This window comes from Rhamphochromis longiceps, linkage group LG5 (assembly GCF_057381845.1).
Source record: "Rhamphochromis longiceps isolate RC_006_pf linkage group LG5, R_longiceps_female_GT1.1, whole genome shotgun sequence".
Taxonomy (NCBI): domain Eukaryota; kingdom Metazoa; phylum Chordata; class Actinopteri; order Cichliformes; family Cichlidae; genus Rhamphochromis; species Rhamphochromis longiceps.
In genome coordinates this window covers 21,583,830-21,610,671 of record NC_140561.1, presented here as the reverse complement: position 1 = coordinate 21,610,671, position 26,842 = coordinate 21,583,830, and the positions used below count along the sequence as shown (strand labels likewise).

The following is a 26,842-nucleotide window of genomic DNA, read 5'->3' as shown; positions in this document are numbered from 1 at the left end:
TCACAGAGTGAATCCAATCCAATCCAATCCAACTTTATTTATAAAGCACTTTAAAATACCCAGCACAGGACAAAGTGCTGTACAGTAAATAAATTAAGAACAATAGAATAAAACAAAACAGTAGAAAATAAAATACATAATACACAAAAATTAAAACAGCCCTATATTTAAAAACAAGATAAAACAGCATAGAATAAACTAAAACAACCAAAATGAAAATAAACTAAAACCAACATCTCACAAAGTGTCAAAGGCCAGGGTGAAGAAATGGGTTTTCAGGAGTGATTTAAAAAAACAGGCCTGTCTAATCTCTAAAGGCAGATCGTTCCACAGTTTGGGAGCTGCTACAGCAAAAGCACGATCTCTAAGTTTAGTCTCAGTCCTGGATACATTCAGCTGATCAGCTGACCTGAGAGAGCAGGTGGGCGTTTAAGGCGCAGCTCAGAGAGATAAGATGGGGCTAGGCCATGGAGGGCTTTAAAAGCCAATAAGAGAATTTTAAAATGAACCCTAAAAGGAGTGGACAGCCAGTGAAGTGAAGCTGAAATAGGGGAAATGTTCTCAAACCTTTGAGTGCCAGTTAAAAGATGAGCTGCAGCATTTTGCATCTCTGTAAATGAGTAATGTATGAAGTACTGACCCCTATATAAAGTGCATTACAGTAATCCAGATCAGGTGCTAACAAAGGCGTGGATAACTGTCTCAAAGTGCTGCTGTGAAAGAACTGGCTTTATTTTAACCAGCTGCCTAAGATGAAAGAAGCTTTAATCCAACTGTCAAGCTTCAGTTCAGTCCACTTTGACCCCCAGGTTTGTGACAGATGGCTTATTATACTGGGCCAAGGTATCTAAAAACACATTGGGGGTCTCAGTGGGGCTACCAAAAACCATCACCTCAGTCTTTTTGTCATTAAATTTTTAAAGGTTAAGAGACATCCAACCCTAATGTCATCAAGACACTGAAGTAATGGCTGTATGGAATATGTGCCTTTTTTCTTTAGAGGGACATAGATCTGACAGTCATCAGCATAGAGATGAAATGCAATGCCATGTTTTCTCAGTATAGAACCAAGAGGGACCAGATACAAAGAAAAGAGGAGGGGCTCTAGAACTGAGCCCTGTGGGACACCACACAAGAGAGGAGCGGAGGACGACACATGGTCACAGAGACAGACACAAAAAGTTCACCCAGCCAAGCAGGACCTGAACCACTCCAGTGCTGTGCCCCTAATGCCCACCCGGTGCTCCAAACAAGAGAGTAAAATGGCACAATCCACTGTATCAAACGCAGCCATCAAATCTAAAAGCACATGAACAACACAGTTCCCAGCGTCAGTAGCTAAAAATATGTCATTAAAAACTTGGAAATTGGAAAACATCTAAATCATTTTCCAGGAATGTCATTAATTAGCTGTGAGCTATCTTTTCAAGAATTCTGGAAAGAAAAGGTAGTTTGGAGATAGGCTTGTAATTTGCAAAAATTGCAGGATCAAGAGCAGGTTTTTTAATCAGGGGTTTGACTAGAGCATGTTTAAAATCTTTAGGGCATCAAACTAACATCAGACTGTGTTTTACCAGCTCAAGAACCAAAGGTCCAACTGCTGGTAACACCTCTTTTAAGAGTCGAGGAGGGACATCCTTGGAGACCCTGCAGGCTTAAAACGACCAAAAATCTCCTTTAAAGAGAAGAGAGTCACGGGCTCAAACCTGTCAAAGACAGCAGCGCAGGAAGTAGAGACTGAGGGGTCATGAAGGAGAGATTTGAGACCTGTGGAGGAGACCTTCACAATAAAAAAGTGTAAAATATTTTCACAGGCTGCAGGCGAGTGCTGGAAACAGTCAGTATGTGGTAAGAGTACTATGAGGTCTTTAAGGTAAGAGCTCTATATGTTGGGTGACAGGGATCTAAGTTATTGTGTTAGTTGTACCTCTCTAGATCGTAGCTGTTGTTGGATATCTATTGAAACCTTTCTTTAAATTTAACATTTGAAAGAGAGAACCTTGAAGATGAGCACCGAGGCATCAATCAGTTCATCTGTTTCAGCAGCTAAATCTTAACACAAAAACACCAGAAAACATATCAAATAGTGAAAGGAATCAGCAACAACAAAACACAGCTAAGTGTTGGACTCTATTATCATATACAGTCTCCTGTTTTTAGAAGCACAAAATGATGTGGACAACCTGAAGTAGTTTTAAATGTAAGGTCTGTGGGACAGTTTGAAGTGTAGAACCCATGGACATTACCAAGTGCTGTGTTTCCTTCACTGAGATGCTCCGTTAGGCCTTTTACTGCAGCTACCTTCAGCTGCTGCATTCAGTTTTGAATCTAATAAATAAAAAGCACGCTCTTTGGGGCTGGAATCAGATAGCCGACTTGGCAACTGAAGAATATCCCATTTCTTTGCCCTGAGAAACTATTTCTTTTTTTCCTTTTGTGTCATCATTCACTCACACTGTGAAATACTGTGTAAACTGTTTTGCGGCATTTGGCTGAATTTGAGCAGAGAGTATAACCCTGTATACTTCACAATCCACCCTGCTACGTCTATCAGCAGTCACATGATTAATAAACGCTAATGACCTTGCTCCACTGGTTCCATTTTAGAGTGTACATGACTGCTGATTTGGCCACTCCTTTTTCTGTTTCTCGGACTGGTTTATTTTGATTGTTCAGCCTAATGATGGCTTTCTTTACTTACATGGACATGTCTTTGGACCGCATGTTTAGAATTCCAGTTAACAATAGCAAATGAAAGTTCAAGACCTGAAATCAACTCCAGATCTTTTATCTGATTAGTTAGTTTGAAATAACAAGTAAGCAGGCTTTACTTGACCTTGAAACAGTTTATCACTTAATTGTCCGAGTACTTCTGAGAACGATGTATCTCCAATAGTTAACTCAGAAATTTAAACCCACTGAATTAAAGCTGAAAGTCGGCACTCCAATTAGATATTGATTATCTGGTCTAAAATCCACTGTGGTGGTGCACAGAAAAATGTATCATTGTCCAAAAATTAATGTATCTAACTGTGTCTGTTGCTGGATGACATGAAAATAAAATGTCAATTTTAAACCACATCATGTACTTAGTTATTGTAATGCTCGGACAAACTGAAGGCCTAAACTTTATCTCAACACTATTGTCAGAAAATCAGAATATTTTTATCAAGAATTTTATGTTTACTCATTATAATTTCTCCATTTTTAAGCTTACTGGAGTGAGTTTACTATAATGCACTTTAGACCAATCAAGTACATTATTAATATACTGGTACCACTTTACAATAAGGCTCCCCTTATAGATGCTAATAAATAGTTTATAGCTATATTATTAATTAATTTGTAAATGCTTTATAAACCATTATTAATGGTTTATTATGCATTAGTTAAGGGTGAGAAAGAGGAAAAAAACTGACCGGTTTCTTGCCAAATAGTGAGCCAAATGTGTTCACCTATATATTTCATCTAGAGTTGCTATATTAAACATTGCCAAAAGTGAGTCTTAAATGTATAATGTCACCATTTATAACACTTAGACCTAAATTACAATCAGTGCTTGAAATAACATTTAACTACTGTCAAAAATGGCAATGTATTGTAAGAGTAACACATGTAAAATTAAATGTGTTTTTTAAAACACCAAACAGTCACCCACTCCAAAAAAAGTTCATGCCAGACTGGTTCAAACTGGAAATATTTTTTGTATGTCCTTAAATAAGCGTCCCAGTGGTCCATCAGGGTGTCGCGCTCCAGTTCCTCCTTAAGAAAAGTCAGTTTCTCTCGCTCCTTGTTAAGAAGGGCAGTTGCAGTAGGGGCAGGATTAGAAGAAGAATCTAAAGAACAAACAATTATTAAATTACAATACTAAAATAATTTATAATCTAAACTTGGGAAACTCAAATAAAATATTGATTAAAAACGGTTACAACTTGAATTTATAAAAAGCCACTTTGTAAAAATTATGTTATATACACATGTGGTGGTTCAGACATTTCTAAAACAAGGCAAATAATTCTTATGTGTACTGCCTTACCAGGGTGTTTAATATAAATTTAATGATGCACATAAACAAAACTAAAAATATACAACTAAGTGATATCAATCGTTTGGAATAACCAATAGTAATAGAGCTATTCACATGTTATGTGATGTTAGTTAGCCACTGTAGCTAGCAGCCAAATGGCTCGGTAGCTAGCTAGCTAGCATTATACTCACCTTCATGTCTAACTGCTGACGTCGTTGGCTTAGTGCAATCTAGATCATCCAGTCTCTGCTTTTTGTATCTCTTCGAACGTGTGCTAACTGTGTAAGTCGCAGACGCACACAAATTTTTATCTTCTGCTCCATCCATGGCGCAGCAACTTGAACGAGCGCCTTCTGTGTGTCTGTTCGTGCCCCTTTGGCTTGACCTTCCAGAGCGCTCCACAGCCTGTCGCGCTCTGAGAGGAGGGGCTTTCCTTAATAAAGTTAACTGTGATTGGATGGTTGTATAAGCTCCTCTGCGTTTAAATTAAATTTGTTTTCCCTCCCTTTGTCAGCAGAACATATTTTTTTAGCATGAATCCAGCGGGTTAGATCTACATAACAAAGTCGGAGATACATTATAACAGGTGAGACAATCCTCTTTTTTGCGTGGGACTATTTTTGATTATAGGGCTTGTTTTATATAGCATGTGAAGTTCTTTAACTCTGAACCGATTTGCACTAGACTCCCATAGAGTATTTTACGGTGTTTCGAGGTGATAATAAAATAAATTACTCTTTTTTTTCCCACCAGAATGTCTTTGGGAATGAGATTGCGCGCCAGAATAGAAGGAAAACAAACTAAATATAAGGCACTAAGGCTCATTAAATGGCTGCAGAAGAAACACCTGCTAAAAAAGAAGCTTAGATGTCCTGTTTGTCACCATAAGATGAAAATGATTTCCGTGGTGAAGAAAGACCAATATATGTGGTATGTATAATGCATGATAATGTAGTGCATGTAGTAAATATAACAAAATATTTCGGTTATCAATGCAAGAGGGAGCATTAACCTCTTTTCATTATTATTTTCTTCATACTTAATTTTGTGATTATCTTTTCAATTAATGCTCTTGTTTAAGGGTCCATTTCTTTACTTAACTCATTGATATGTTCTCAGGTGCTGCAAAAGAGCAAGTCATAGGAAAGTTTCCAGAACAATTAGAACTGGCTCCCTCTTTGAGAAATCAAAAACATCTCTTTTCAGTTGGATGAAGTTCATTTACAGGTATATGTAGATGTAGACATTAATAGCAATGCACCTTTCATAATTGAACACCAATACGAGACTTGTGAAATAAAATTAGGGCCTCAGTAAGTAATAATTGCCTCAATTTCTATCACAGATTTTCACAAGGGCTCAGGCTCAGACAAGTAGATATGATCGATGATGAAGTGGCTGGCAGCTCCAGAACACTAGGTAGCATGGCAAGACACATTCGACATGTTTGTATACGTGCAATTAAAAGACACAGAATAAACAATGGACACCGTCTTGGTGGTGACAGAGAATTTGTGGTTATAGATGAAAGCTGTCTAAGGTCATCAGCGAAAGGTTGGTAAACTCTCAGACAGGTTTGTTAGAATCAATGCAGATCTGACTGTGTCCTCTAAACATGGAAACCTTTACCATAATCTAACTAATCAGAAGGTCGGTGGTTCGATCCCAGGCTGCCTCCTGGCTGCATGCCAAATATCCTTGGGCAAGATACTAACCCCATGTTTGCCTACTGGTGGTGGTCAGAGGGCCCGGTGGCGCCAGTGTCCGGCAGCCTCGCCTCTGTCAGTGCGCCCCAGGGCAGCTGTGGCTACAATGTAGCTTGCCATTGCCAGTGTGTGAATGTGTGTGTGAATGGGTGAATGACTGAATGTAGTGTAAAGCGCTTTGGGGTCCTTAGGGACTAGTAAAGCGCTATACAAATGCAGGCCATTTACCATTTACCATAAGTAAAAAAAATTAGTAGAAGCAACCATCTTTTTGAATGTTTCTTTGTAGATATTTAATTTTATTCTTTTTCATTTTAATTCTATTTAATTTTATTCTTTTTGTTTTCAGTATGCACGTGGACGCTTTGGAAATGCATGGAAAAGGAAGAAATGGGTATTTGGAATGATGGGAATTAAAGACAAAAGGCGAAGGCTCGTGTTAAAACTTGTTGAAAAACGATCAAGGCGCCACCTTGTTCCTCTGATCAGACAGCATGTTAAGTTGGGTAGTGCCATTATCAGTGATGAGTGGAGAGCCTACAAGAATGTTTTGACAAACATAGGGTACAGACATTACACTGTAAATCACAGCAGGTGGTTTGTAGATCCTCAATCTGGCAGTCATACACAGCATATCGAAAGGGCTTGGATGACCATCAAAGGACATGTCCGTAGACTAAGAGGAAATCGCACTGAGAAGTTGCTGGAGGAACACCTGATGGTTCTTGAGTGGTCATCTTGGCTTGGTTCGCGACACCCTGATGGACCACTGGGACGCTTATTTAAGGACATACAAAAAATATTTCCAGTTTGAACCAGTCTGGCATGAACTTTTTTTGGAGTGGGTGACTGTTTGGTGTTTTAAAAAACACATTTAATTTTACATGTGTTACTCTTACAATACATTGCCATTTTTGACAGTAGTTAAATGTTATTTCAAGCACTGATTGTAATTTAGGTCTAAGTGTTATAAATGGTGACATTATACATTTAAGACTCACTTTTGGCATTTATAAATGTTTATTAGTGATTAATAAATGTTGACATGTTTTAAACTTTACGACAAAGCTATCTTTTGTCATTTATAAATGTTTATTAGTGATTAATAAATGGTGTTATGCTTTACACTTTACAATAAGGCTCCCATTTGGCATTTATAAATGTTTATTAGTCCTTAATAAATGTTGACATGTTTTAAACTTTACAACAAAACTCTCTTTTGTCATTTATGTTTAGTAGTCATTAATAAATGGTGTTATGCTTTACACTTTACAATAAGGCTCCCATTTGGCATTTATAAATGTTTATTAGTCCTTAATAAATGTTGACATGTTTTAAACTTTACAACAAAACTCTCTTTTGTCATTTATGTTTAGTAGTCATTAATAAATGGTGTTATGCTTTACACTTTACAATAAGGCTCCCATTTGGCATTTATAAATATTTATTATTCATTAATAAATGGTTTTATGCTTTACACTTTACAACAAAGCTCCGATTGATAGTTGTGGATATTTATAATGCATTTCTGAAGTACAATTTTAAATGATAAAAAATATGTTTACAAATGCTGATTGTGCTTACAGGATAGTAACTTATGAAATATATAGGTGAACACATTTGGCTCACTATTTGGCAAGAAACCGGTCAGTTTTTTTCCTCTTTCTCACCCTTAACTAATGCATAATAAACCATTAATAATGGTTTATAAAGCATTTACAAATTAATTAATAATATAGCTATAAACTATTTATTAGCATCTATAAGGGGAGCCTTATTGTAAAGTGGTACCAATATACTGATAACAGTGTATATTAATAACAACGAGTAACTGCAGCTTTGAATTGACTATATGAGCACCACAAATTAAATCCTTCTAAAATGTTATGAAATACAAAGTAAAAAGTATAAAGTGTTTTATAAAACTGAATATCAGTGTAAAGGAAACATACTTCTACAAATTATTACTCTGCTACCAGCTGTAATCAACCCCAAATACCCACAGGTTGTTAAACTGTGATGCAGAGTAGATAAAATGCTGTTACAGGGTTACTTTAAGGGGTTAGCTCATCTGTTTAAGACTTTTGACCCCTTTTAGCCAAAATCAAATTTATGAGTATCCTGCTTCCACGTTTCTCATCCTTCACTATCCTCAAGAAAGTCACACCAAGGAATGAAGGTTTTCCTTCAGTAATATCAAAGATTTATTTAAGATTAAAAACATGCATTTATCACACAAATGTAATGTTCCAACGTGAGCTAATAGCTAACTGAACAATTATCCAGAGGGTTGAATATAACTCTTGTGATTTGTTTTGTTCAAGCACCTTGCATACATTAATGGAGAGAAAAAGTTGATTACTTTTACAACACGTTATAGTGCCATCATATCTTTGCTTTATCTATATTAGACTTTATTTTAGCTTCCACACACCATAGCATTTTTAAAACTTCAATTACTGTGATTTATGTTGTTCTTTAATAATGTTTGTTTTATATTTCTATGTCAGAAATGTATTTTAGGTCTACCTGTAAATCACATGTGACACATTTTTGCTTCAAAGTGGAAACTATGAGGACATTATGATGCCTATACCTTGTGATGGAAATATGTTTTTCTTTCCTTGTTTTTTATGGCAGGCTCATCTGTCACTCTGGTTCCTGTCTCAGCTTGTCTAACAGAAAGCTGAATGAACACATAGAGTAAGAATCTTTAAGTGACAAATGTCTTTCTTCAGTCACTCTCTGACTGGATCACCAATGTGACTGAAACAGGAATGAAGAATTTTTTATGATTTCAGTTCAGTGCAGTTTGGTTTTATTTATGTAGTAAAAGTTATTCTTACAATTTAAGTCCAAAACATTGTGCTGACAGATTTATTTTATTTACTCCTTCTTCCCAACTGCTATCAGACTCCTGAACAGCTGACCTACCTCAACTGCAATTTGCACATCAGGACAATTTGCACACTAAGTTCACTTTGCACATTAAGCTCCTTTGTATATCCTTTGACATTAACAACTGCTTAACTCACTTGTCTTCATTTACTTATTTATCTTTCACTATTTTTTTTATCCTTTTTTACCTTATTTATCTTAATATCTTGTCTTTTTTTTTTTTTATCCTTATTTATGTTGTTCCTTCAACCCTACCTAACTTGGCATTTGTGTATGGACAGCAAAGAAAGAATTTCATTGCACAGAGAAATGCTATTTCTTCTGCACACATGACAATAAACACTTTGAATCTTTGAATCTTGAAAAAAATGGAAGGAAGGAAAAAGGAAGAGATACTATTGAAATAGGACTTCTTTTTAATTTTAAGATATCTGCTTAAATTTCTGTACACTGGCAGAAAGAGGAGTTTCACTGGTCCGGCTCACATGAGATCATCATGTGCTGTATGTGGCCTACAATGTAAAATGATTTTGACACCCCTGCTAACAGAGCAATTAGACAAGCCCCTATGAGCAAGCACTTGGTGACAGTGGGGAGAAAAAAACCCTTTTACCAGGATCAGAGAGGGACAGCCAGAGGATAATAAGCTACTGTGAGGTCTTTAAGATATGATGGCGCCTGATCATTCAAGAATTTGTATCTGAAGACAAGGATTCTAAATTTGATTCTGAATGTAAGAGAAATCCAGTAGTGAAGTTAAGTCAATATGGGAGAATAATCAACAATTGTCCAGCCTACCAGTAATAAATACATAAACTAGTTTTTCAGCATCACTCTGAGACAGGATGTTTCTCATTTTAGACATACTGCGCAAAAGAATGAAGGCAGTTCTACATATTTGTATAATGTGCTCACTGAACCAAATATCCTGGTCATAAATTACTCCAAGATTCCTCACAGTGGTATTGAAGGCAAAGGTAATATTTTTTTAAAGTAAGGCAGAGTACAGCGACCTCAATTTTGTTTAAATTTAGAAGCAGGAAATTATAGGCTATCAAGGTTTTTGTGTTTTCAAGACAGGCCTGAAGTTTAATTAGTTGACGTGTATCAACTTCATGCATATCTCCAAAAAGTTGATTCTGTTCATCTGGACGTAGCGTTTTGTGGGACAAACGTTTCATCTCATGGCCATTGATCAGTGGGTTTTGGTCAGTGGTTGTTGATCAATGGCCATGAGAATTTGCATAATTAAGATTAAGGAATGACCATCCATCCCATTGTTCCTTCAGTTGGCTGGTTTCAGTCATTATGCAATTGTACTGTTTATAAGCTTGGGGAAACCTGCAGTCAGCTGAGACTGAAGAAGTCACTTGGATGAGTGACAAAATGTTTCTCCCACAAAACACTAGGTCCAGATGAACAGAATCAACTTTTTGGAGATTTACTTTCCCGGATGATTGAGAATGCATCAAGACGAAACTTCATGCATAGATAAAGCTGGATATCATCTGCATAGCCATGAAAACGTATATAGTTATCAGCCAGATATAATTCAGGCCACTGCAGCGCAGTTCCTTTAATACCAAGTGTGTGTTCTAATCTCAGTAGTAGCGTTTTATGGTCAGTACTGGTACTGAACACTGCACTGAGATCTACCAGGGCAAGCACAGAGATGAGTCCATTATAAAAGGCTGTAAAAAGATCATTTGTAACATTCACTAGTGCCGTTTCTGTGAAACTCTTCAAACCATTCCTTTGTAAACAGTCAGTTAGGCCTAACTTTTTAATAGCTGCTCTTCTAGAATTTTTGATCTAAAAAGGAAGGTTACAATAAACAATGGTTTTACTTTGATAATTGATTTTATTTTTCAGACTTTAAACTATATTCATATGTCATAACAATTGTTTTAGGTGCACATGCAAGACACACAGATAGGGAAATAATTAATCACGTACATAAAAGCAGCAACAGCACACTATAAAATACCCCGTTGCAGGTGAAATGGTACTCAAGCAAAAGTGCTGTCACGGCGAGTGAGAAGAGCCGTGTGAAAAAAAGGAAAAAGAGGATCCAAGCGCAGGCAGTCGTGACGGTCTGAAGGTGATTTATTGACACAAAAAATATAGAGAGGCAAACGACAAAACGGAGAACTAAACTATACTGGGACAACTAAACTACAGAGCATGAACACGAACATAAAGCAAGGTGGACGACGGTACAAGATGGTGACGGCACACACGGATGAAACATGGTGGAATACACAGACGGGCCAGGAACTATAATGACAGGGGACACGACTTAAATACACACAGAGAAACACAGGGGAATCACACACAGGTGGTGGACACAGCTGGGAATAATCAACAAGACGAGACAGAGGTAAAACTGAACACACTCACACGAGACGCAGGCCTTCACAATAAAACAGGAAACGAGAACACTACACCAAGACGCAGACCTGACACTGAGAGACAGACAGAATGACACATGGAACTTGAACTAAACTAAACGTGAGATACAACCGAGAACAAATCCTTAAACATGAATAAACAGAAACATAGAATTCTAATAATAATAATCATTATAATAATAATACTCATAGCGCCCAAAACCACAATAAACATTCAAAAATAAACTAATCAATTAAAACTCAAAATACTGGGTCGAAACTGACCCAGAACCGTGACAAGTGCAATCAGCAAAATGTACTCTATTAAATGTAAAATCACCGGGAGATAGAAGGAGCCCTTTCAGTATTAGTCTACATCAGGGGTGCCCAATCCCAGTCCTCGAGAGCTACCGTCCTGCAGCTTTTAGACGCATCCTTCTTCTGACACACCTGAATCAACTGAATGGCTTGTTATCAGGCCTTTGCCAAACTTGATGGCATGCTGAAGAGGTAATCAAACCATTTGATTCAGCTGTGTTGGAGTAGGGATGCATCTAAAAGCTGCAGGATAGTAGATCTCGAGGACTGGGATTGGGCACCCCTGGTCTACATCCTTAAAGAGAACCAATTTATTTAATGTTGTGGCTTTTAATTCATTTTGAATGATTTAATCAAGCACACTTTACAATCTCATTATTAGGTTTATACATTTCTTGGATCAAATTTTTAAGCATAAGCAAAAAATAAAATAAAATAAAATAAAAATAGGATACTAAAATGTTTCGACGTGTTCACATGCTTTGTTTTATTTTACTCTTTGTTTACATTTATGACCATAATAGCAGTGACCTACATGCAATAAACCCCTGTTGTCTTTTTTGATTAAGATGCTATTAAAGTTCACCCGCGTTCCTGAGCATTTTAATGTGATCACTTCGTCCCAGATTTAGAGATACAGGTAGACCAGTGCGCTAAAGCTCGGATGCGGATGGCTGACTCATCAAACAGTGAGAGTACAGGCCATTAACGTAAGCAAACCTGTGATTAAAGGACCTGATTCTTTCCACAGGTGAGGTTTGCGCTGGAATGTAAGGAGAGCCGAGGGCCTCACCTGCTGCTGCTGTACAGTCAGAAACAGGGAGGCACAATGAAAGGCGAGTGGGCGGGGTTTGCTCCATTTTCTCTGTCTGTCTGAGAAGTTTGCACCAAATCACTGGAGTCAGGTGTACCTGGAGAAACGCCGTCATTCAGAGCAGCACGTTTGCGGTTTATCCCGGATTTACCTGCCGGCGAGAATGCGCCAATGATCCGCTGAAGCCGAGAATCGTAGCTACGCATCAACTAATCAATAACAATGAAGAAGGGGTCGCTGAATTTTCTGGGTCGAAAGAATCATTCTCTATTCGACACCAATGTCAAAATGCAGGAGATGGGTGAGTAGAGTCTAGTGCGGTCTGTTTATAAGAGCAGGTATCTACGCCTACAGCGAAGAGCAGCACGACCTTTGGACTTGGTGTTGCAATAGGACACATATGTTTCCACCAAGCTCCAAACTTTAGACGTGCTGACAGGAGTGAATCCTTCAGGTGCTTTAAACAAGTAGCAGCAGGTGTCATCTATGAATTTTGTTCGGTGTTTTTAACAAAAGTAAATCCATATTTTAAATCCAAGAGTCTGGGTCCTCTTCAGACTGTGTTCACTTTGATCCAAGTTAAGATTTCTCAGACAAAACTGAAGTTTTCATCTAGAATAGCTAAATGTGTACCTTGGGTGTATTTCATATGAGTCAGCTACTCTTAGACATACAATCCACGGTGTTATAGATGAAAACAGAAATCTGTTACCGGTACTTTTATTTACCTGACACAAACAAATTCACTCTTCTGGCCACAACAATGCATAACAGCATATTTCCATAGTACAACAGCTGGGCAAGCTCCAAATGCTGAGCAAGAGTGTGTGATGCAGTTTAAAGCCTTAAAAAAAGGAAACACAAGTTAATAGCTTAATAATAAAAATATTACTTTCACACACTGATATCAGTTTACTGATAAGCTCTAAGTGACATTAGTGGAATTTGACTAGTGAAAGCAGAAAAGGAGAGGACAATTTCTATGCAAAGCTGCAACACAGGAGAGATCATTTGCCTATTTAAATCAGAAAGGGGCGCAATAGGAAAAACGAATCATTTGCTTAGACTGGTTTAATACCGCAGCCAATTCATTCTGTAGTTCCCACATTTTTCTGAAATGACACAGAAGTGCATAAAAGCTATGAGGACCTACACCCTGTGACTACTGGGAATAGGTGGGAAAACAGTTCCCTTTCCTTGTCTATTATGACAGGCTCCTCTGTCGCTCTGCTTCTTGTGTCTGCTTTTGTAATAGAAAGCTAAATGAACACATAGAGTAAGAATCTTCAAGTGGCAAGTGTCTTTCAGCAGTCAGTGTCATACTGGAACAAAGGAATGTGTGACTTCTAGGTTTACGTTCTCAAATCATCAGTTTCCCAGGAATGTTATTGCTTGTCTTCCACATCTGAAAATGACTATGGTCATGTTTCGGGTCTCTTCCTAGGTGCACTTTTAAGTCATCATTGAGTGTCTTGTGTCATCCCGTGACTTAGATACATACAGAAAAACCAGGCTTTTCCACTGACATGAAAGACAAATGCGACTGGTCTCTTAACCACTTTGACTTAAGAATGGACGATCATTGTGTGGCACTGTTTGTTTAAAGAACAAAGGGTTATGCAACATAAAAGCAGCAACATTGGCTGCATGTTATGAAGCTCCTCTCAAAGAGTGAACACAGTTAAAGCGAGTTTTTTCCCCAAGAATAAACCTTGAATTCATTCTTCCAGGCTTTGCGACAGATAAACTATTTACGTCTGGCTATATGATAAACATTGTGGTGTTGTACAGCAAGCAGAAGGTGGTGCAATGGATTTCAGTTGGCACCATAACTGTTTTCCCTTAAACACAATGGTGGACTTTAAATAAAGACTGCAATCATCGGCTCAGTTGTGCATAGCTATTTTGTTGTCAACAACCAACGGCCACACAGCAGATTATTAGTCTGACTGACAGCTACTTAGAGGACACTTGGATGCACACAGTATCTCATTACCTGCACACTGCAAGTGTACAACATCATTGTTTTGGCCTTGACTGGCAGATTAATGATGAAGATTTGATTAGTAATTTAATAGCTGAATCAATTCAATTGAACTTGCTTTGCTACCAGAGGCCCGCTGGATATTAATGATCTACTTTTTTCTTTTTCACAGACAATGTAGAGTTGGTCCTGGGGTCATCTGCAACTCATGAGTCAGGGACTGCAAGTGTGCGAGCTAGACCCACAGTGAAGCATGGTGCTGTGAGTATCTCTGTGAAACCATGTGGTTCACATAAATTTTTACGTTCATTACCCAGTTTCTGAAATTGAAATGACATGTTTTACGTGTCTCCTGTCTCTCTACCCTCACCATAATCAGTCACAGCAGATGGCTGCCTCTCTCAGAGCCTGCCAGAGGCTTCTTCCTGTTAAAAGGGAGTTTTTCCTTCCCACTGACACCAACTACTTGCTAATAGGGGGTCATCTGATTACTGGGGTTTTCCCTGTATTATTGTCGGGTCTTTACCTTACAATGTAAAGCCCTTTGGGGCAACTGTTGTGATTTTAAAATGGAATTTAATGAATAAGATTTGCATGTGAACAGCTCCACCATTTTATTCAGTCTCAAACCCTGCGCCTGCAGATGCAAATGAACTGATAGCTGACAGTTTAGTGTTTAAAGAGTTTATTTACTCGTGCAATCTGATGTGTGACGTGGTCCGCACAGTAAAAGTCTCCACAGAGAGATCACGACTTATTTTCTTCCAGTATCTCATGTGGGAGTGATAATGCTCATTTCTTTTTTTAGAATGACATGAAATATGACTATAAAAAAACGACATATCTCACAGCGATGCTGTCTCAACAGGTAATTTGCAGAAAACATGATCAATGATCTTCTGCAGGTCACATCACGCTGCGCACAAAAGCTACAGCTGCCAAAGTTGCCATAAGACATTAGAGCAAGTCAATTACAATTTAGTCTTGCACTTAAAGTCTCCCATTGCATTGTCATGTTGCAGACAAAAATGCAAAGCTCATCTGAGCACTTGGTTCACACACCTCAGCTCAGTGTTTTCTGGGAGTGTTCTGTGAATGTGTCTGTGGCATGTGGATGCGGCACACCCTGCAGCACATGGGCAGGACAGCTCTGAGCGCTGCGACAGATGAACGTGAGTCATAGCGCGGAGAAAAGGCGAGATGGAATCAAACTGGATCATACGCTGTCTTTAATGGCACGCCCTCGCTCCGTGATGCAGTTTTCATACCTTTCCAAATAGCTACGCAACTGGGATTATTAGCAAAAGAGGGTGTTATTCAAGGTGTGATATATCTTTTAGGACGGCAGCTGCCTGAAACTGAAGATTTTTATTCTTATCTATTGATGCTGATTTAATTCATTACTGCATACAATCAGCATGGCTGAAACGTGGTATAAGGGGAGCTCTTAGGGCATAAATTGAGTCCAGTTTAAAATTTCCTTGTTGCTTTCCTCCTCAAATGGTCTGCAGCAGACTAAGATCAAAAGGATACAGCTGTTATGTATTCCTGGACTGAATATCTGCCCATTTGAAGGACATATAACTTTCCAAGTTTCTTAGATTTGTATTGTGTCAACACAGTCTCTATTTATTTGGTGTCGTAGAGAGAACAGCAATGTACTTTCCATAACTCTTCCTCTATTTTGCCCCTCTTGCCTACAACATAAAACACCCATGTATCTAAGTAACACGCAGTTTTCTCAGCCAGGCCCATCTTAGACAATGTGATGAATAATAGGTGTATCCTCTGATTCACCAAATATTTCTCATCACTCAAGTATGCAAACGTGTTTTCTTTTATTTTTTTTAAACCTCTAGCTGTTTTATGTTGAAGAAGCCTAAAGGTTAGACATGTACCTAAGTTGCTGCAAAGCAGTCTGACATATTTAGTACTTAATTTTGTGAACATAAGGCACCGTAAACCACCATCATAGAATTTTCACGTAACAGCACATTGAAATGATTTTGGCAGCTACTTCAGTTCTGCTGACGCTAAAAATGCTGCAAGCATTGGACAGGCCAACCTGTTTTCAAGGAACACTGAGAGCTGATATAGTTGAGAACTGGTTTGTGCACCTCAAGACCAAATACTTGCCAGACAAAAATCTCTGTACATACAGGCTACAGTATATAGCCTTATCGCAATTTTACTGTTGATCTTTGTCTCTTGTGTTAAGAGGTTTGAAAAATCAAGTCTGATGGTGTTTAATTTTCTTCCCTCGCAGTCCTTGTCTGAGAGTTTCCAAGGCTTTGCTGTCCCAATGCCGAAAGTCCCTCTCCTGCCCCCTGTCAATGGTCCAAAGACCAACGGTTCAGGTGAGCATCTAGCTACCTTCCAATATGTACTTTAGGTTTAACTTGACTAAAAGGCAAGAATCCCATTAATTAGACCCTAAAAAGTCCACATGACTTGTGGGGCTTTTGCTCAGACTCGGTTGATGGATCACAGCAATCAAAATAAAGAGGAAAAAAAGGAGGGCAGGTTAATGTTTGCTCGGGCATTGCTCAATAACTCCCCCTGAAAATGTCCAAACGGTCATACCAGATGCCAAATATATTTACATAATGGGAGTGTTAGCATTCTCAATAATAAGTGGAAACCATTTACTTCTTTTATTTCCTTTTTTAACAATTCTAAATTTATGTAAGAAAGCTGAATTTAAAGCTTTATAAAGAATTTTCTTATTCTTTATAATCGTTTCTGCCTCTTTAATAATATTCTTATTATTGCATATTATATGCACAAATGAATTGCACTCTTTAAATGAAACAGACGGATTTCAATTTTAGTCTCTTATTTATGCAGCAAGTTTGCATATTTGAATACTGTGTCTGTTTCTGCAAAAACCTTTCTCATTTGTCCTGTCTTCTCATCCACAGTTGGTTGGGATCCATTGTCCAATGGCTCCATTACTTCAGTGCCTAACCTTGATAAAGGGGAAATATTTGTTCCTCCTCCTCCTTCTGTAGCACCTCCACCACCTCCAAGTGAATGGATTCCACCTCCACCAGACTTCCTGGGTGACTTAAACACTCTAGACCTAGCAACCATACAGCCTCCTTCCATGCCCGCACCAAACCCTCCTTCAGTAGAACCAAAGGATTTATCCTTCCTAAAACCACCACCAATGGCTCCACCAAAGCCTCCATCTACCACTTCTACTGGCTCTCCATCATCCATACCCATCTCTAGTCCACCATCAGCTCAAGTTCCAGAGCATCCAAAATTTGCCGCCCCACAGCCCCCTACTGAAAGGCAACAGAAGACTCAGAAGAAACCTCCTCCAAAGCCCATTAGAATTTCCTCAGTCTCCAACTCTGACTCCCCCCCACAGACTCCTGCACCACCACCCCCTGTGCAGACACCCACATTGTCCACTTTCAATCCCCAAAACACAGCAAAGGTTAACACTGCTCCTAAGACCTCATTTCTCAATGTGTTTGAAGACCGTGACAAAAAACCTAAGCACATGTTACTCCTGGAAGATTCCGGGTCTTCCAGCTCTGGCCCTGTTCTCGTCAAGGTGGACGGTAATGCTCCCAAAGTGCCTACACTATCTAAACCAGTTCCCATTGTAAAGGAGCTGGAGGAGAATTTACAAGTTGCCCAACCTTCTGAATCTACCCTATTTGAGCAAAAGACAGTGACTAAGACAGAGACTAAGACAAAGGCTAAAACAGAGACAATTTCAGTGCAACCAGAAATAACCAAACCAGTACAGCCACCGCCTCAGAAGTCTCTACAGCTTGATGAAGTTGACAATACTCAGATTAATTTAGAGACAAGCAAGGACAAACTTGGAGAGAACCAAGGTCCAAAAGCAGAAAGTCCAAAAGCAGAAAATCCTAGAGAGTACCAAAGTCCAACCCCAGTCAAACCTGGAGAGTACCAAAGTCCAACCCCAGTCAAACCTGTACGGTATCAAAATCCAAACCAGAAATACAGTCCGATATTGGATCACAAACTACGTAACCTGAAAGGAAGTGAAACCCATGGAGCACGAGACGGGAATGCAGCTTCTCCGCTGGCTCTTCTAAAGGCAGCTAAAGAAAGAGAGAAAAACAGAACGACGCACTCTGTTTCACAGGAAAACAGTGGAAAGAACAATGAGCAGCCAAGTATTCACTCAAGTGACCTTTCAAGTTCTGGCTCTTCAGCTGTAAAACTGACAGAAAAAATATTACCAGAGACTCCAAAATCCTTCAGTCCAGTAGACCGTCCACAAACAAATGATGCTCCTGAAACTTCAAGCAGTCATGCCCTGGTCAATGGTCAGGCACCATCTGCCAGTCCAGCTCTCAACAGGATCATAGAAACCCCTGCTGTTAGCAAAAAAGCAGAGGAGAGACAAAAGGCATATCAAAGTAGCTCACTGTCTCAGACTCCACAACCTGAGGGCAATAAAGATGGGTTCAGCATGCCATTACTGCCTCCACCACCAGAGTTTGATGATTTAAGCAAGATTATGGACCTGCCACCTTCCATCATTCCACCGGACCCTCCCACAAAAAAGGCACCGTCACCACCTGTAACCTCTCTTTCCCCTGCCTCAGTTCAGTATCCTTTGAATAAGACACAACCCTCTGCAAGTCCTCCCTCTTCAGTTCCACCTCCTCCTCTGAAGACAGCACCTTCAGCTTCAATTCCACCTCCTTCTCTGAATACAGCACCTCCCTCTTCAATTCCACCTCCTCCTCTGAAGACAGCACCTACAGCTTCAATTCCACCTCCTCCTCTGAATACAGCACCTCCCTCTTCAATTCCACCTCCTCCTCTGAAGACAGCACCTACAGCTTCAATTCCACCTCCTCCTCTGAAGACAGCACCTCCAGCTTCAGTTCCACCTCCTCCTCTGAAGACAGCACCTCCAGCTTCAATTCCACCTCCTCCTCCTCTGAACCACCCACCTCCTAATGTCCAACCAAAGACACAAGTCCAGACAAAACCCAAGCCAGACTCCACTCAGCCAGCACGCACTCTGGAACAAAGACATTTTGATCTCCAGTGCATCCTAAAAAAGAAGCTGGAGGAAATGGCCCCCAAAATTTCCCACCAAAAGGAAGATGTAGAGCCTTCCTCTGATGAATGGGAGTCCAATGACCAGCTCAAATCACCAACTACCAAATATCACCAGAAAGCAGCAACTCTGGACATGAGGGAGCTGCAGCGTAAAGTGAACAAAAAATATCCAGATAACTCGCCAACAAAAGTTTTGACCAGGTAAGACTGTCATGCTCAAATGTCACACATTGACTTTTTAAGATGCCAAAACTCACTGGTTGGCTAATATATTCATACATAAAATGTTCTTCTTTTCAGCAATGGGCCGAAGTCTAAATATCAACATGGTATGACTTTCACAGTTCGGCCTGGAACCAAAAATCCTATTACTTATCATGAGTAGCGGGGATTATTAAGGGTCTTTCGATTCTTGGACATGTTGAGACCTTCAACACAGACTATGGGACACAACGTGTGTGAAACTACACTTTTATCAGCAGCAGTGTGGACCACAGCTGAAAAAGAAGGCTTCACACAGGTTATTTACACACTGGGTAGCAAATATGTTAAGAATGCCTGTTGACAAAGGACTGCCGAATCATAAAGACAAACACGACACAGTCACTGTCAAATGGTGTTTTCTTTTCCATTGTGTCACAGTCAGAAAGAACGTTTTAAACATTTGTGTAGTTGCTGCTAATTATTTAGTCTTAAGCTATATTTTGCTATATGTTGACTTTTTAACCATAGATTTGGGTAATGTTATTGTATAGGAAAACTCCATTAATATTCAAATAAAAAAAGTTTAAAGTTTTTAAAAAGTCTTTTATAAAACAATGAGAAATTTTAATTGTAAAATATAGTAATTTGGAGCATAACTGTTATTATTTCATGCTGTAATTACCTGCCAAATAATGGGAAATGTTCTTTCACTGTTACATCTCGATTATGAAAGTCTTATGGCGCAAAGTAGTAGGGGTCTAGTGTGATTCTCACATTTATCCCAAAAAATCCTTTATGGTTTGTATTGGATTTTCTATACCACTACGATAAAGAGTGTTAATCTAGTTACGTATACATTGTTATTGATGGAGATATCAATTTGTATAATATGAAAATCGCATTTGGACATTGCAAGATGTAGTTATATGTACATGTTAAAGTTGTATATAGAAAGTCATCAAATTAAGACATTCAACTCTAAGTAGGAAATAAATGTAACAAATTGCTGAGTACACATGGCTTGCATGTGTACTCAATTGTATGTAAAAACACTGCAGTGATTTGCATCATCCTAGTAATTAAAGCTTTTAGCTGTGGCTCAGAATGTAAGTGCAGATTTAATATACTGGTAAATTCCCAGGGTGCAGTATTGTTTAGTTTGTGGCTTTAGTTTGTTGTTAGGTGGTTGCTAGACAGTGTGACATCATCGTAATATGTCATGCTTAGTTTTTGGGATATAAATTATGTGTTACTATTGTGAAATTAAAATGATACAATACTTTTATAAGGCTCTTGTAGGTGCGTAAAAGCTACAAATGTGTCATTGTGCCACATTGTCAGGTGGCTGCTAGGCAACATGATGACCTCATAATATTTTATATAAACAAGAATCGTCAGGGCCCCATGAAGAACCTGTGTGCCAACTCCAGATCATGTAGGAGCTTGTGTGCAAACAGATTTTTTTGTATTAAAGTAAGATATAAGCTAGCTGAAGAACTGGTTTAAGTTTTTTTTTCCCTCCTAAGAATTGTCCCAAATAGCATCACGCAATTAATTCCAAATAATTCCAAGATTCTGCTAACGAAGAAATTTAGATTTAATTATTAGGCGTTTTTTGTGGTTGTTGACGCAAATAACCAAAACACATCAAAGCACATGTAATTTAACCTCCATGAAAGGCCTTAAATGTACCAAAAGTTATAGATCATTATCTACATCAGACCTCACATTGACACTGTTAGTGAATGGTTGGGGTTTGCGTCAGCCACATCCTTACCAACACAGTGGTTTATATTTACAGGGCATGTGATCAAAAAGTTCCACCAATAAAATAAGAAACATACTCAATTTAGCTACTATGCTACTCAAGATGGTTTCCTTCATTGCTTCTCCGGGGCTGCCATTGCTTCTGCTATTTATTTTTATTTTTAGATGGCTTCACTGAAGTCCCACCCCATGTGTTGAAATGTCTTCTGCGTCAAAGCGAACCATTCTAGATCTGGAAGATTTAAGAGTGGTTGGTCTGAGGTCGAGCATTTTTGTCCTGTTTTTCCCCCCTATATTTACTGGGTAAAACACCATCACTGTCAGTGCACAGTTGTACTGTAACATCCTGAGGTTTAACAGGGTAAGCATTCTTTTCAAATAAAAAACTTTCACTCACAACCAAGTTGTATTTCCTTCTACTATTGTCCTTTTCCACAAAATGAATTTCCAAGTTAAAAGCCTAACAGGAATTCCAAGTATCAACTCCAAAATAGCTGCAGTGCTGGAAGCAGTGCAGAGGTGCATAAGGACATGACCTTGAAGGAGGGGGTTGAGGTTTATGGCTTTTCGGGGAAGAGGAACTTATTGACTGCACTTTGTGTATCCTTGAAAACTCCTCTTATTCCCACTACCTCACAGTAGTAACAGTTTATCATATCTGATCTCAGTAAACACAAAGAACACACCAAATGATGCCACTGATAACATTAAGTTACCTTTAATGTAAAATTCTGCAATACAAATGTGCTGCTTTGATGCAGTTACACAAAGACAAACTATACAGTATGAAAGAAGTGGATAGTGAGGCTGTGATTAGTAGTCATAGAGAGAATAAAAATATGGACGCAGCTATCTGGTCAGAAAAATTAATCAAATGAAGTCAAAGTGCTATAAGCCTACATTTGATGTGAAGACCACCTAAGGGCGAAAGCTGCAGTTGCAAAAAGACTCTCCTACAGAATTCCTCCTATACCCTTCAATAGCTCACTTAGTGGCTAACGACGTGTCAATCGCGTCACTAGCCAATGACTAAGCATTTTAGATCAGACCTGCCCCTCTGTAGAATGTCCATTTTTTACAACCAAGATGGGGACAGCAGAAACGCTCATCACTATGTAACTAGGTCCATTTTATGCTCTCTATGTTAGTAATGCACAAAAACCATGACTAGGAGAGCAGAATTCCCAATATTGTGCGGTTTTTGGGGGCTAAATTAAGGTGAGAGCTTTCAATAGATTTTCATTTCTGCAAAATGACACCTCAGGAATGAGGGGAGAGTAGTGAGGGGAAAACAGTGCTTTCCTTCAGTGCATTTCCAACTGATCGGTCTAAGAAGAGGAACTGGGAATGCCATCAGCTGGACCCACTTTATGGTGAAGCACAAGATGATCCCAGCCTACTGTTGTGAGGGTGGAGGAGCCATTGTGAAGCCAGCTCACACCTTTGACATAGTCCTGGTGCCGCCGGTCTCGGAGTCTACAAACAAATATGTGATTAGTGTTTTTAATAATACAACAAACTAAATGCTTTCAGCATGAAGTACAAGCACTCACATTTCTCGCAGTTCAGAGTCCATAACAGCAACGCTACAGTCATCACTAACAGAGGCTAGCAAGGGTGTGCTGGGAAGAAAAGGAAGACGTCAGAATTTTGTAAAAGAGCAATAAAGCCAAAGGTGAGATCGTGACACACTTTACATTTACCTGTGTGTGGAGAAGGCCAGCCCATTAACTCTACGGCTGTGAATGTTCTCCACCTGAGACGGCTCCGATCCCAGGAAATCTTTCACAGTCACCCTGCCGAGCTCATCGCCTGAGACACGATGAGAGTGAAAGAAAAAAAGGAAATCAACTTTTTCTCAATTAAACTCAGCTTTTAATCAAATGTGACCAAGTGCAGCGTCTTACCAAAAGCAATGGTGCTTCTGTGGTGAGGGTGCCAAGCTAGAGAAGTAGGGGAGCAGCTAGGTGACTCTACATCTGAGGCAAAACAAAAGCAGAAACTGAGAATGCGCTTGCCATCTGTCATTACTTACACAGGACATCCTGTACAGCATAGACACTGACATATTTCCAAGAGAGCCTATAAACAGATTCCAGGAACGATAAGACAAATTCCTTCTTTAATCATCCAGACAAAAATCAAACACTAGGTAGCTAATTAGGTAATTAGGCACTCTATATAACTCTTTACCCCTTGAAAGTAACCCTTAAAGCTCTTTTGTGAACTGAGAGGTTTCTGTCATATTTCAGGCCTGCTTACAGTACTAAATGATGGGATCTGGATCTAAAGTTAGTGAGGGTGGTTTCTGCCTATGCAGCCACTCCTGGACAAACCTGAAAACTACTATAATGGTCCTGAAATCACATCTTTATGGGTTTGGAGGTGTCAAAATCCATCATTCGGAGGACAGATAAAGTCTCCAAATGTGGGGGAAAAGTTAAGGCTCTGGATTTGGATTGATTACTTTGGTAATGGCTGCGTATTTGGAGGAATCAACTCCATTGCAGGTGCAATAGTCTCTACCTGCTAGGTATTAGTATATACTCCTATTTTAGCACATATACATTTGCAGAGTGAATGACTGCTGCATAGTGTGTGTACTGGCATAAATATGTAAACATAACTGTTTGTTTTGGAACAAATTTTACTCTCTGTCATACTTCATTTCCTGTGGAGCTCTTCCAAATCTCGACTATTCTTGCAGTAGTGTTTGGCAAAAGTGGTTATCAAAGCTTGGTGACGTAGCTTACCTATTCTTGATGCAGGTTTGTTGGGCTTCCTCCTGTCCCACAACAACACACGGCCGTCCTAAAGAAGGGGTGAGAAGAAGAAGTAGTTTAGTTTATCTGAATGATTGCAGCTCTGTGGTCCAAAAAATAAACCTCACTGACAAAAATGCAAACAACATGCTGATTAGTATCTTACTTGGCTACAGGAGAGAAACAGAGACTCATCTGTAGGACTGCAGGCAACACAAGTGACTGGCTGTGTGTGCACTGGCGGAAGAAAAAACCCAAGAACTGTTGAGTTAAACGTTTCACATCAATGACATTTATGACATTTTTGGCTTTTTAAAACCATTTTAATATAAAACTTTCCTTCAGCAATTAATCGTTCCAAAGAGTCAATAGGAATATGACACTGGGATAGTCTGGTAATGTCAGCAATAGAAAAAAAACCCTTGGTAAATTAATTAATCTAAAATCTATACATACAGGAATGCTACCAAAAATAAACATTCTTTGCTTTTATTTTTCCACATTGAGGGGAAAAAAGCATTTTTGTAAGTTTTGTGCATTTCTGTATGAAGAACTGTTAAGATGATGCTTACCATTGTAGGCAGTGACAACCGTTTCCTGACTTAGATCCCAGACTTTAATTCTGTAATAATAAGCAAAGATGCACTTTAAGGGATGACAACTCAAAAATTAATTAAGCCAAAGTTTGAAACAAAAGCAATTAACATTGCTTCTGCTCTGTTGTGACAGGTGGAATGGTGTATGTATGTTCATGTAAAACAAGTCTAACCTGCAGTCCATGCTGCCAGTGACTGCAGCGGTTGCTCCAACCACGGGGCTTACTGTGGTGACAATATGGTCATGATCATGCTTGGTAAAGCGATTAACCAGTAGACATTCATCCTCTGCTAGTTCCCAGAGCTCCAAGGCACCTGCACAGAAAAATGAGGCCAGTTTCATACAAGCCTCAAGTGTGTGCTTGATTCATCTGCCATAAAAAACATTTCATTACCTGAATCTGACGCAACAATAATTCCCTTCTCTGACACCCATTTGACATCTGTGACACCAGCCTCAGTCTGCACACCAGCTTTGCAGAATCCCTCACTGGGGGCCTGGTCAGGGTCGCTGTAGATCCAAACAGATCCCTGCCAGCTTCTGCCAGAGAGGCTGGAGGCACCAAGTAGCAGGGTGCCATCTGTGGAGAAAACCCAACGAGAAAACCCTTCAAATATCTATATTTTCATTCATCGCCTGCCAGTTAAGATTACTCTGACTAGTATTCAACATAAAATGTTATTTATTTAACATTTCCAACGTAGGACTTGAACAGTTTAGCACAAATGTAAACACACTAATAATAACCAACTAGCGGCTCCACGTGTTTACACGTTAACCTTCAGCTATCGCTCCTTTTCCCTACCTGCTCTGTATTGTGCCGCGCACAGGTGCCTCTCCATGCACGCTGGAGCATTGGGGGGTATGTCCCATCGGTTTTCCTTGGTCATGCTAGTATCCACGGAACTATTCATCCAGAAACCGCACTTTAAATGTTGATGAGATTTCCTAAACTTCTACAACACAACTCCTGCGTTAGCTAGCTAATGCTACTGCAGAAATGCTGCAGGCTTTGTCTTTAGTTTATTTGGAAAATATTATTACTATCATTAATAGTACACAGTCGGTTCCTAAAAACACGATTAAGCCTGAATGCATGAAAAACGAGTCCGTAATTTTTTCGTTTCGCGAATGAATGACCGGGAGAAGCGCAACACATGGGACTATTAGCAAACACTTCCTGTCTGGTGTAGCTTTTTCCTTCTTCTTCTTCTTCTTCTTTTTGGCCGCATGCACAGTTCCAGACATGTTACTGCCCTCTGCAGTATTATTAGGCTTATGCGGCCTCTTCAAAGGTTTAATGCTGTAACGTAATGCAGCACTGCCACCTGCAGTTACTATAGTTTTGTATTTCTATATCATGTTTTTATGTTTTTATTTATTTCGTTTTAACTTTTTGTTTTGAACGCTGTTTAGTTTCAGTTAATTTTCGGAGTGCGTTTGCTCATTTACTTTGAGTTTTTATTCGTTTCAGTGTTAGAATTTTTTTTGATGATAACTCATATTTATAACTTATGGATGGCAAATAATGCTGATGCCTTTTTTCTCCCTGTGGCAGAAACAAGTTTTTGTTGTAGCTTCTTTCTTCCGAAAAATAAGACATAATTCCAGCCTGTACTTTGATGTGAACTCCCATGTCAGTTAGTTAGTATGTTAGTTACAGACAAATCAGTCCGTGAGTTAATCTTTTCTTTTATTACATTTTTTCATTCCCAGGCTGATACAGCTAGCTACAGATACGAACTTCTAGATTCGCAATTCGGCAGATAGCCTATTTTGATGTTTATTTCACTTTTGTAATGCTCGTGCCGAGTCAACAGGAACATCAAAGCTAACTGAACTGCTTTAAAGCTCTTCAGCTTTTCATCACGCCATCTGGTTTTGATCATAAAGATAAAATAAACCTGATCACTGCCTTTTGTAGATGGCATTGTATCTGCTGATAGGTTCATTGTTCACTGTAAAACTTGGAATTTCTACAATAACTTAAGGTATTATTATTATTATTATTATTATTATTATTATTATTATTATTATTATTTACAGCATATTTACTGTTTTATAATTTATTACAGGATTAGCATTGTTTTTTCCAGTTAATATGAGTGTAGCACTATTAGCTCTTTGAAAAATAAAGCAAGTTTAAACATTACATTTAAACCATCAAAAAAATGTGAATGTCTGCCATCCTAATATCGTCTAGTAACACAGCTATTTCATCATTAGCAATTCTATTAAAATATTCACCTAATGATGGAACGAGATGCAAAGACAGAGGACCACAAACTTATCTTGAAGGGGTATCTGTCTACCA

At 38.9% G+C, this 26,842-nt stretch overlaps 2 protein-coding genes and 1 pseudogene across 3 annotated transcripts; 2 read left to right on the top strand and 1 right to left on the bottom strand.

The window, feature by feature from the left end:
- The first annotated feature begins 4,517 nt into the window (after positions 1-4,517).
- LOC146669920 (uncharacterized) lies at positions 4,518-7,267 on the top strand (annotated as a pseudogene). The gene is made up of 5 exons (XR_014911862.1): positions 4,518-4,613; positions 4,781-4,957; positions 5,147-5,254; positions 5,373-5,581; positions 6,083-7,267. The product of XR_014911862.1 is annotated as an uncharacterized LOC146669920 (transcript).
- Positions 7,268-12,232: 4,965 nt separating this feature from the next.
- On the top strand, positions 12,233-21,561 carry LOC146669919 (uncharacterized). The gene is made up of 5 exons (XM_085406571.1): positions 12,233-12,454; positions 14,310-14,398; positions 16,404-16,494; positions 17,059-19,399; positions 19,499-21,561. Exons 1-5 carry the CDS (start codon positions 12,376-12,378, stop codon positions 19,581-19,583), a joined length of 2,685 nt encoding a protein of 894 aa, XP_085262697.1. The 5' UTR covers positions 12,233-12,375; the 3' UTR covers positions 19,584-21,561.
- A 307-nt stretch (positions 21,562-21,868) lies between these two features.
- Positions 21,869-25,736, bottom strand: wdr77 (WD repeat domain 77). Its single transcript, XM_085406570.1, has 10 exons — positions 25,334-25,736; positions 24,923-25,108; positions 24,701-24,842; positions 24,504-24,553; positions 24,098-24,168; positions 23,923-23,980; positions 23,077-23,148; positions 22,873-22,981; positions 22,723-22,791; positions 21,869-22,645 (listed from the first exon to the last, which is right to left on the bottom strand). Exons 1-10 carry the CDS (start codon positions 25,440-25,442, stop codon positions 22,498-22,500), a joined length of 1,014 nt encoding a protein of 337 aa, XP_085262696.1. The 5' UTR covers positions 25,443-25,736; the 3' UTR covers positions 21,869-22,497.
- Positions 25,737-26,842: the final 1,106 nt, after the last annotated feature.